The following is a 12,479-nucleotide window of genomic DNA, read 5'->3' as shown; positions in this document are numbered from 1 at the left end:
GACGTCAGACGCCTTCAGCTTTAAAACAAGGAATCTGTCACTGTTTCTCTGCCTCAGCTACAACCTTGTTGGATTGTGCTGGTGCATTTCTTCTTGCTGACTTGACCTCTGCCTGAACCTGACTTTGCCTCCTGGATTGCTGCCTGTCCTGACCTCTGACTGAACCTGACTTTGCCTCCTGGATTGCTGCCTGTCCTGACCTTTGCGTGAACCTGACTTGTCTCCTGGATCGCCGCCTGCCTCGACCTCTGCCTGAATCGGACCCTGCCTGGGCCACGGCCTGCCTTCACTACTGATTGACCAGGATCCCCGTTGTCTCCTCACGGACAAGACAGGTACTTCCCGGGTAGTCTCTGCCAGCCGCCTGAGCCTAGGGGCACAACCTCTAGGGAACGGCAGTCACCGCAGGTGAAGCCTTAGGCCTATCTGACTGCCTGTTCAAGGACTGACTCCTTGCCTCCGGGCCCAGTTCTTTGCCCTGGGATCAACATAAGGGCTCACTTCTTGGGTCTGTGTCTGAAATTCAGACCATGACAATATGTATACATGGCCCAGATTTTTTAATATGAGTGCGGTACACTGGGCAACATGTGCCAGCCTCCTAAGTGCTTTTGAATATCTGTCTCATAGCACCTATTGCTATGTGATAAACACATAGACAGTGAGGACTAGATTCAGTAAATCGTGTCAAAAAGTCTGTGCAGAAAAATTATGCATTGACTGCTATTTTATTACTGTGTACGTAACTTTGTAATCCGCCAAGAACACAGGATTGTGCAGATTAGAAATTTGAAATAAATAAAGTGCAGATCAGGCGTATTCTATAAACATGTGCATAACTCATAGGAATCCTCCCCCTAAATATGCCCCTTTGAAATTACGTACTATAGGAGTTCCGTGCACATCGTTATAGAACACAATGTGTGTGTAACTCCCAATTAAAGCCAATTATTGCCAATAATTGGTTATCAGCTAATTATTGGCACTGATTGACTCATTAATCAATTTAATTGCACATATAAACTTTAGTCACCATATATAGAATCCAGGGGTGAGAGCGTAATTTTATAACAGGGCACCATGGGGAGGCTCTATTTTATAAAGACATTAGGTGCCCAGTGCATGTGACAGACAGAGTTCTGGGGTAAATGAATGCACATACTTTACACTGGTATATGCATAGATTAAAGTATTTTATAATCTATGAGCATATGTCCTTCCACAAAGTACACATCATCATGTCATGTCTTGGCATGTGCTTTTCGCTAGTCAGTATCTTATAAGAGGCCATTCAGATGTGGATATGGCCACATACATTTTGGAATGAATTTTCCATGGAAGATGCTTGGAATGCCTGCCCAGTGTAGGTAGTGAGAACAAAAACTGATTTCAAAAAAGCATGGCATAAACATGGAGGATCCTTAAGTTGCAAGAAGAAGCAATCCAAGCTGAAGTTAAACGACTTTGTACTTCAAACAAGGCTTGGAAGGGTGTAACCTGCAAAGAGTGACGTGTACTGCCCCATATAATGGCATAGAGGGGTGTAACCAGCACAGAACAGCAGATAACCCCAAATAAGGGCATAGAGGGGTGTAACCAGCACAGAGTGACAGGTGCAACTCTAGCCATTTTGCTTGGCATACTAGATGTACCATACTGGTCTTTATTTGCCGTCATTTACTATGTTACTCTCTGAAAGGGGGGAGAACAGAGAGACCAGGGTGGAATTCGCACTTCTGCACGCATTTTGTAAAATACACACAAATGTACCGATTTCTACTGCTACATATACACAAAATTACTCTAGTGTCGGTACAGATGTAACTTTGTTCAGGAGCTTTAAAGTAGGATATTTTGTAGAGGCACATAGATACATAGATGCATATGTTACATTTATAAATTAGGTGCAACATAGGTGCCTGCCTTAAAATTCCTCTCTAAAGGCTCCTTTTACTAAGCGGCGGCAAGTCCATCGTGGGCTTACTGCTCGCTGTGTAGGAAATACTGCCAGGCTACCGCAGCATCCCAGTGGTACTTCCCACCCCTACCGCTCCGCCATTTCTGGCACTACGCAAATTTGTAGCGCAGGATACTACCTGGCAGAAATTGGGCAGTGTTGCCCAGTTAACGGCAGGTCAGTGCTTGAGCCATTACTGCCACCTTAATGAGTGGCAGTAAGGGCTAACCCCTCCCCCCCCAAAATGGCCATGCGGCAAGTGATTTACTTGCCGCCTGGCCATTTCCTGAAGGAAAGTGAGACCGGCCCTTTTACCAGCTGCGGTAAAAGGGAGCCTTGGTGCGTGTGCAAAACATGCGCGGACGCCAACGCAGGCCCCCTTTTGCCGCAGCTTGAGCCTAAATAAATAAAAGAAGAAAGGGACAAAATTTCATCTCTGGATGTGACATTTTTGCAGTCGCATTTTGAAAGTATCCTGGTTTAAAAATTTAAGCTCAGTAGGTCCCTTTCTATTGTGTGATTTACTTTTGAGGTATTTGTTTACTGTGTGTGCCTAAAAATAATGAAATCTGAAGCCTGATGTTGCATGGGTCATCAGGGTTGGAAAAAGGGATGTCTAATTTGGGATGTTCAAAATTGATAAGGTATTTTACAAAGGTTCGCTGAGTGTGGAACCTTTTGTAAAATATTTATAAACCTGTGGGAAATGTACATATATTTGGTAGTGTGTATGTTGAGAAAAGCTATGCCACCCCCTCCCCAGCTCCTACCAAGGTCCGATGTTCCTGGTGTCTGGTGGGAGTAGAAGAGATCCCATATACTTTTGCTTCTTTGGCTCCAGGTTAAAAAATGGCCGCTTTGACCCCTAGCAGTAATCTTATTGTGTATGACTGGTAGGGGTCAGGCTGCCTTTCCATCCATTGCGACTACCACATCTTTATGCCAGCCCCTGGTAACCATGGCAATTCCTCAGGGACTTGCCAATTTCACAACAGGGGCAGAGATATGCGGCCCTTACTGAGGCCATGGAATCGAGGTAGTCAGAGCCCTGGTTTTATGCAATTTTCCAGCAAATGTTCTTTGTTTACTAACATTTTCTAATAATGGTTTTCTAGTGTTCAGTCTTCTGACTGTGCTGTAGTTTGTGATACTCTCATCCTTCCTTTCTTCTTTGAGGACTGGTTACATTATCAGTATTGAAATAATTGACCAAAAGTTGAAAGTACGAACACACTGAAGTATGGAATTTTAATACACAGATGTTTGAAACTTGTCTATTTACAGAGGATCATCGACCTTTAAATATTACAGCTCTGTTAAAGTTTCCTTTCTCTCATCTTGGTCTAAATTTGCCTTTAAAATAACAACATTGAGCTGCAGAATGCACATACTGAAATTTTGTTAGGTTTTCTAGGTTCCAAATTGGTCTTTTTTGCATTCTCTAGCAATTTCTTTAAAGCATTCCTATTAAAAGTGCCTCCAAGTATTATAGTGGCCAAGTTTGTTGTCTGCGTTGTTGTCCTCTTTTACACAAACCAGCCCAGGAAATATGCCAAAAATACAGAAAAATAAAAATAAATCAAATGTTTTTTTTAATTGCTCCTCATTCTGTGTTCATTGATTCCATCTTTGAGAAGTATTTGCTCCAGTGTAAAACTTGTTCCAGTAGCATTATTTTCTGTGTAATATTGGAATATTTGCTTTTACGTATCTGTAAAATTGTTGTAGTTTGGTAAATTCACCATGCTAAGCCTTTCCTTGGAAAGGTAGAAGGGATTCCTCAAGTCATAGATCAAGATACATAGATCAAGTGGAGGAGTGGCCTAGTGGTTAGGGTGGTGGACTTTGGTCCTGAGGAACTGAGTTCAATTCCCACTTCAGGCAGCTCCTTGTGACTCTGGGCAAGTCACTTAACCCTCCATTGCCTGCCGCATTGAGCCTGCCATGAGTGGGAAAAAGTGCGGGGTACAAATAAAAAAAAATATATATATATGATATGATCAAAGAATATTGCCTCATAGTGAGAATAAAACCCTACAAATAAATCTGCAATTGCTGTAATTATTAACACTGTTAGAGGACCATTACCCTATTCAAGTTTATTCTTGTGAATCACTATTATTTAGGAAATCTCTCATACACTTAAAAAACAGAGACTCATTGAGCTCTGTGTATACTCACTGAGGACTGTAAGATCAAACCTCAGGTAGAGTTTATGAAAACATTTTACTCCAGCAGCACTTGTCAGCCTAAATTTGGATTGCTCTAAAACATGCCCTTGAATTTGCCTTCTGGCTGCTGAGGGACACAGTGTAAAACCGGGCACAGCTTTGCAAGGGATGCACCTTCAAACACTGTATATACTCCCTTCATGACAGAAGCAGGATGTAATATAAAGGCAACCAGCACTCCAACTGCTTTCAAAAGGAATTGAGAGGATAAAGAATTAAAAAAAAAAAAAGCCACAAACACCTTAAACATATGAGATGTTCATCTTTACCAATTCAAAATATATATGCACAATGGGTTTTGAGGAGGATAGGCACACTATTTATTTTGAAGGGCCCAATGTCGGTTCAGTCCCCTCCCCTTAAAAAAGACATGATGTGAAGAAATTAAAAACATACTCCATCATCTAAATATTTTAGGAGGAAGCAGGGTTTGAAAAGCCAGCGTTGATTTCAACATTATGAGATTATGTGGGCTGTGTTTGAACATGATCCGTGTTGTTCAGAAGCAAGGACAATTTCACTGAGTTATGTGGAGGGTGTTGGATGAGAAGGGAAACAAGAAAAGCCATATGTCAATGTCTGCAGCGTGACCACCATAGGCTGAGTTTGGCGCTGATAATGTTATAAGTCCTTCTACACATTTCTTCCACAGTCTGACTGCCCCTACTCAGAAAATGTCCCAAGTATTAAAATTCCAATGGACATCATGGAACAGCAGCCATTCCTAAGTGATAGCAAACCTTCCGACAGTGAGTAGAATTAACCTCTCGCATGCCTGCTTGAACCTGGCTTGAACATAAATAAATAGCAAACATGAAATCCGTCAATCTCTCATCTCCCATATCTGTTTCTCTGAAAGTTAATTTTTTTTTTCATTTTATAGTAAGGTCCTGATTTGCAAAGCTTTCCTCCCACCCGCACCCTTATAGTTACAGTGAGAGAACAGTGAATTGGGCCCTAGAGTCTGATTACCTAACCACAGTATTTTTTAATGTTCTCTCCCTGCCTTTTCATTAAAGGCCTGTTTTTTCCTCTGTAAACTCAGTTTGGCATCACTGTGAATCAAGCCTTTCCAGCTCATATTTCACTCCTGGTTCCTGCTGCTCTGGATACCCTCTTCTGATCTATTAGCATTCAAGATTGCAGCTCACAGAAATGCCACCATTGTCTGTGATTCTTTGCTTTCAACCTGTTTCAAGCAAACACCCAATCAGCAGACATCATGTGGCTTGTTTTACCACCAGTCACCTTTAAGTAATTGCCCATCCTTGAAGGCGGGAATGGTTCCAATTATTAGGCATTATGCATGTTTGCCCTCCAGCTGTCAGCTTATAATTTGGTTTCCCTTTGATTGTGGTATCATAATTAGATTTCTAATACCCACATTATCCCCTTCTCTTGCATCTTACTTTGATATAATGCATGTTAAAACCTTGTAATTATTTTCTTGTTTGCATGTTGTGTGATAATCCGCTTAGCAAAATGGAACCTTCCAACAGTTTGATGGGACTTGGCAGTGCTACTCAGTTATATTTTTAATGGTATAATTGTGACATTCTTGTCATAGCAGTTGTATGCCTGAGGCCTGCAGGTTGTTTGCATTGCATGCTCAAATACATACTCGCATGACATGGGGAAAAAGTGGTTAGATGGTGACTTTCATGCAACTGAAGATTTTGCCATTTATGTTAGTCTTCTGTGATAGACAAGCCTCCAGTGTAGTATCTGATATTTTTGTTGTTGTTGTTTTATTTCCCCTGCAGGAGAAAAATCACCAGCATTCCTTGAACGATATACATCTTGCTGAAAGAATTCCTTTCCTTCAGTCACTTGGTATGCCAAGGTAAAGAGGATAACTTTGTATACATGATGGTAGCTAAGTGGATATAAAAGTAAGCAAATCTCTCTATATAAAAGGCAACCCCAATGTTCTGAAGCCTCCACGGAGGTTGAGGCGCCCGAGATATCCGGTGTGCCCTGGAGTGTCTGCACCGCCCTCGCGTCAAAACGTCATGACGTCGAGGGCGGAGCTATAACACTCGAGGCCCGAAACCAAAATGCCACAGGCACGGCCACGGAGGCGCAGCAAACAAACAAAAAAAACCCTACCCACACACAGCGACGCGAACACCGAACAAGGCAAGTAGCTCGGAGGGAGGGGGCCCCTTGCTAGCGCCCGTTTCATTGCCCTCAGAAACGGGCATTTATTCCTAGTATTTTATAAAAGGCTTGATGAGCTATAGATAAAATGAATGTCCCAATTTACTTATTTTCTGGTTCAAAATATGTTATCAGGTCATGGCTGTTTTACATATTACAGAAGAATTATCTATCAAAACTGTTGTATGGAAATCTTTAGCAATCTCATCCTCTCTATCAGATGCAAACACCTATTTGACTTCCTAATTTCTGTAGCCTTAAAATTAATAATCAATCATTGGAAAAACAATTCTAATTTGAATATGACTGGATAATATTATTTAGAAAATACAAACACATATTTGAATATAACTATCCAATATATAGTTTTTTCATCAGTAAGTGGAAAAAATTACATGATTACATGTCCCTGACTGCTTAATAACATTTCACTTTTAGTATACTGTGGAGCTCATTTTAGAAGCACTTAGATTTACAAAATTACATAGGGCTTACTGCTCGCTAAAGAGGTAGAACCGCTGGGCTACCCTAGCGTGCTGTCATTTCAGGCACTACAAAAATATATTTATTTTTGTATCGCAGGAGTGTACCTGCCCGTTTACTGCTGGGTTAGCACAGGAGCCCTTACCGCCTCCTCAATGGGTGGTGGTAAGGGCTCCCCGCCCAAAATGGCCGCATGGCAAATGCTTTACTTGCCACACGGCCATTTCCTGCAGGAAAGCGAGACTTCCCTTTTACCTGCTGTAGTAAAAGGAGGCCTTGGTGTGTGTGAAAAACATGTGCCGATGCCAGCACAGGCCCCCTTTTGCCGCAGCTTGGTAAAAGGGGCCCATAGTAACCTGTGGAACTTTGTAAGTCTAAGAGCTTTGAAAATATGCAAATTTTGTAACTGTACATGCAGAAGAGGTAGAATATTCCTTTAAAAGGCACTGTTGATCCCAGGGATAATGGATTTCCTTGTCAGGTTGGTGTTCAAATTGCTGCCCTCGAGCAGTTGTCCAGTTTCCAGATCAGAAGAAGAAAGTTTCCTGAGCTATGCATAATTTTCATCAGGCCTAAATGCCAGCAGGCAAAACTTCGGAGGAATATGTGTATTGCAGTTCACATGTATACCTGGAAAGCTTGGCCAGAATATGCCTTTTCTTTTCTAAAGTTGTTATATGTCAATTTATGGGTGGGGGGAGGGGGGAGTTATCAACATGGACTGTCATTAAGATGTGTTATTTTACTGTTAACCTCAGTAATTAATAACTAGGTCTCATTGCATAAAATGAAGCCTGTGGTAAAATAGCATGAGTTAGTGGTACCATAACATGCCTAATAATAGGCCTCATTGATAGCTATGCCTCTACATGTATAGATCTGCTTTCTATGTGTGTAAACAGTGGCAAAACGTTTTCACATTTACTCCAAACTGTCATACTGACCAGTGTTTTTATTATTATTACTGAGATCCCCCTCCCCCTCCAAATGAAGCACCTTCTATGTAAACAGTTCCACAGAGAACAGTACTTACATATTGTCATATTGGGAAATACCAAAGGTCCATCAAGCCCAGCATCATGTTTCCAAGAGTGGCCCATCCAGGTCACAAATACCTGGCAAGATCCCAAAAAAGTACAAAATATTTTATACTGCTTATCCCAGAAATAGCGGATTTTCCCCAAGTCCATTTAATAATGGTCTATGGACTTTTCCTTTAGGAAGCCATCCAAACCTTTTTAAAACTCCGCTAATATAACCGCCTTTACCACATTCTCTGGCAATGAATTCCAGAGTTTAATTACACGTTGAGTGAAGAAAGATTTTCTCCGATTCGTTTTAAATTTACTACATTGTAGCTTCATCGCATGCCCCCTAGTCCTAGTATTTTTGGAAAGCGTAAACACACGCTTCACATCTACCTGTTCAACTCCACTCATTATTTTATAGACCTTTATCATATCTCTCCTCAGCTGCCTTTTCTCCAAGCTGAAGAGTCCTAGCCGCTTTAGCCTTTCCTGATAGGGAAGTCGTCCCATCCCCTTTATCATTTTCGTTGCCCTTTTCTGCACCTTTTCTAATTCCACTATATCTTTTTTGAGATGCGGTGACTAGAATTGAACGCAATATTTGAGGTGTGGTCGCACCATGGAGCGATACAGAGGCATTATAACATACTCATTTTTGTTTTCCATTCCTTTCCTAATAATAACTAGCATTCTATTTGCTTTCTTAGCCGCAGCAGCACACTGAGCAGAAGGTTTCAACGTATCATCAACAACGACACCTAGATCCCTTTCTTGGTCCGTGACTCCTAACGTGGAACCTTGCATGATGTAGCTATAATTCGGGTTCCTCTTTCCCACATACATCACTTTGCACTTGCTCACATTAAATGTCATCTGCCATTTAGACGCCCAGTCTCCCAGTCTCATAAGGTCCTCTTGTCATTTTTCACAATCCTCCCGTGATTTAACGACTTTGAATAACTTTGTGTCATCAGCAAATTTAATTACCTCACTAGTTATTCCCATCTCTAGGTCATTTATAAATATGTTAAAAGCAGCGGTCCTAGCACAGACCCCTGGGGAACCCCACTAACTACCCTTCTCCATTCAGAATACTGACCATTTAACCCAACTCTCTGTTTTCTATCTTTTAACCAGTTTTTAATCCACAATAGAACACTACCTCCTATACCATGACACTCCAATTTCCTCCAGAGTCTTTCATGAGGTACTTTGTCAAACACCTTCTGAAAATCCAGATACACAATATCAACCGGCTCACCTTTATTCACATGTTTGTTCACCCCTTCAAAGAAATGTAGTAGATTGGTGAGGCAAGATTTCCCTTCACTAAATCCATGTTGACTTTGTCTCATTAATCCATGCTTTTTTTTTTTTTTTTTTTTTAATTTTATTTTATTAGTATTAATCATTATTTAACAACAAATTTTTGTATTAGCATTAGGCATTGAAAAGGAAATGATACAACTAAGAATAAATTTTAAGGCCTATTCGTCCACAATTAAGGAAATTGGTTCCAAAATACAGGAAATTATGTTACAAACATCAATAAAAAGGAAAAATAAAAAAAACAAAATCTACCTTTTGCGTATCTCGGGGTTACCGATCCCAGCCTGCTATTTACGGGGGGCACATAGGATTCATATCTACTCTTGCATCGAGAAATTCCTTTAACTGTTTAGGGTCTACAAATTGAAACTGATTACCCTCAAGCATCAAATTACAAATACAAGGAAAACGTAATACAAAATTAAACCCCAAGGCCAACACCTTAGGACGCAGTTCTAAAAAAGCCCTGCGTCTAACCTGAGTGGGCCTTGAGAGGTCAGGAAAAACACGAACCTTTGAACCCATAAACAAGTTTTCTAAGTGTCTTAAAGAAAGTCTCAGTATAGCATTGCGGTCAGGCTCTAACACAAAGGTAGCAAGCAGAGTAGACCTCTGCGTAATTATCTCCAGTGAGCTCTCAAGGAATGAAGTTAAGTTCATTTCATCCCCCACCCTTGGGAGATTTCGACCGTCTCCCTGTGGGTTCCAGATATAATAGGCCCTTGTTATGGGGGGCAATGAATCTTTGTCCATTCCAAGAATGTCCACGATATATTTCTTAACCATTTCAAGAGGTGAAATTAAAGGAGACTTAGGGAAGTTTAGGAACCTGAGGTTAAACCTACGAATCTGGTTTTCAAGGTATTCAGTCCGTTTATGAAGGAAAATGTTATCTTTAACCAAGGCATTCTCTAAATTTCCCATCTCTTGTAGTTTAGTGTTCAAATTTTCCATTTTAGTGGCCTGTTGTGCTGCTACCTGTGCTTGGAGTAGCGCAGCTTCAGAAAGAGTTCTTATATTTTCAGTATTCTTTTTTAAAGTAGGTTGCATAGAGGTTTGAATATCATGTACCATATCCCATAGTGACTCTAAGGTCACAATTGCGGGTCTTACCACACCAGTCATTCCAGGAAGGGATTGAGCCAGTTCATCAACCTGAGAAAGTTTTGAAACAGTGTCCAATGGAAGTACCTGAATAGCTGCTTGAAAAAGTACTTCTCTGGGCTGAGAAACATGTTCTATCACCGCAGACCCTTCCTCGAGGAGGTTAGGCTGAGCGTCACCGTTCGCCGTTCCTGCTTGGGCTGCCAGTAATTCCCTTCCGGGTTGAGGCGGAGCAATGCGCTGAACGGGGCTCAGGGAAGCCCCGTTGGTGCTCTCAATCGACGCCGACGCGTCGAGAGCGGCAGAGGGGGTCGAGGTTCCCCGAGGTCCCGGCTGCTGGCTAGGAAACTACAGGGTCGTCTGTCGCAACGCTATGGACGCCCCGGGAGCCGAGGACTGCTCCCTGACTTTCCCCCTTCGTTTTCCCATCTAGGAGACCTCAAAGGCAGCGAAATCGACAGCAAACACCGGAGTCTCTTCGGCAGCTAACTCAGGTGCGTCCGGTCACAGCGCCATCTTGGAACCTTCTAATCCATGCTTTTGAATATGCTCTGTAATTTTGTTCTTAATAATAGTCTCTACCATTTTGCCCGGCACTGACGTCAGACTCATCAGTCTATAATTTCCCGGATCTCCTCTGGAACCTTTAAAAAAAAATCGGCGTTGCATTGGCCACCCTCCAATCTTCCGGTACCATGCTCGATTACATATTACTAACAATAGCTCCGCAAGCTCATTTTTCAGTTCTATCAGTATTCTGGGGTGAATACCATCCAGTCCAGGAGATCTGCTACTCTTCCGTTTGTAGAACTGCCCCATTACATCCTCCAGGTTTACAGAGAATTCATTAAGTTTCTCCAACTCGTCAGCTTCGAATACCATTTCTTCCTTGGTGAAGACCGAAGCAAAGAATTCATTTAATCTCTCTGCTACGGCTTTGTCTTCAGAGGCATTCATGCAGATGTCGTGGCCAAAATATTCAAATGTTTTTAAAATTACACAATGCAGGCAGAGTAGAGCAGATAGAAGAGGAACAATATTACATTAGGATACTGACATGGGTTAAAATAACTTGCCAGAGCTCACAGAGAGAATCCTGGAGTGCAGGATTACTAATTACGCTTGGTGGAATCTGAATAAAAAAAGATCCCAAAAATTGCAAGTGAAAAAAATAAAACCCATGGGTTCAAGTTGGTTTTGGGGTTGGTTCACTGGAAAAAAAATCCATTGCAAATAAAAACCATTCTTTGAAATGAAGAGTAAAAAAAAAATAGATTTATTCTGATCTTTGCTGCCATTTATTTTTGTGCTTATTTGGACAATGTGGCAAGAAACATTTTGAGACTGCCCGAGAAGAATACCTAAACCTCTTACAACTCTAGAGGCCCTGTTTACTAAGACACACTAGCGTTTTTAGCACGCACCTAAAATTAGCACACACTAAATGCTAGAGACACCGATATATTCCTATGGGTATCCTTAGAGTTTAGCGTGAGCTAAGAACACTAGTATGCCCTTTTAGCGCTTCTTAGTAAACAAGGCCCTTGGATTTTAAAACACTTTTTTGTAGTAGAATTTCTCTTTGGTACTCTACAGACATGCTGCATCACGGAATCTATAAACGTCGCCCAAATTTGGGTATGGATCCCAGATCTGCACGCAAACTCATTAATAATCCATTAACAATCAATTACTGAGTTTAATTGGCACTAATTAGGACTTACGCATTAGTCTTCCTATGCACTATTCTATAATACTGCACACCTAAATTGTCTCATGCACAATTCAAAAGGGGGCTTGGACAGGGGAGGGGCATGGGCATTCCTAAAATTTAGGTGCAGTGTTATAGAATAGGGCAGTGGTTTCCAAACCTGTTCCTGGAGGCACCCCAGCCAGTCAGGTTTTCAGGATATCTACAGTGAATATTCATGGGAGATTTGCATGCAGTGGAGGCAGTGCATTCAAATCTCTCTCATGAATATTCATTGTGGATATCCTGAAAACCTGGCTGGCTGAGGTGCCTCCAGGAACAGGTTTGGGAGCTGCTGGAATAGGTCATTTACGTGCCCCACTGCCATTAGTTGTGCCCCAACCAGGGGCATAGCTGCTATGGGGCCACGGGGGCCAGGGCTCCCGTAGATTTGGCCCTGGACCCCCCTGCCAATGACTCTCTGAACCCCCTCCCGC

At 41.8% G+C, this 12,479-nt stretch overlaps 1 protein-coding gene across 2 annotated transcripts in view; it reads left to right on the top strand.

Annotated features, from left to right (window-relative positions):
- The window catches only part of SLC4A4 (solute carrier family 4 member 4), a 490,468-nt gene that overhangs the window by 474,526 nt on the left and 3,463 nt on the right, over positions 1-12,479 (top strand). The window contains exons 24-25 of one of the 2 annotated variants that reach the window (XM_030190632.1): positions 4,841-4,937; positions 5,952-6,031. In XM_030190632.1, coding sequence (XP_030046492.1) covers positions 4,841-4,937; positions 5,952-5,995 — 141 coding nt within the window. In that variant the 3' untranslated portion in view covers positions 5,996-6,031. The remainder of the gene's footprint in view (positions 1-4,840; positions 4,938-5,951; positions 6,032-12,479) is intronic. The other variant, XM_030190631.1, reaches the window with a different exon arrangement.

The sequence above is a fragment of the Microcaecilia unicolor genome, chromosome 2 (genome assembly GCF_901765095.1).
Source record: "Microcaecilia unicolor chromosome 2, aMicUni1.1, whole genome shotgun sequence".
NCBI classification, from domain to species: domain Eukaryota; kingdom Metazoa; phylum Chordata; class Amphibia; order Gymnophiona; family Siphonopidae; genus Microcaecilia; species Microcaecilia unicolor.
The sequence above is the reverse complement of the archived record's forward strand: the minus strand, read 5'-3'. Positions and strand labels throughout refer to the sequence as shown.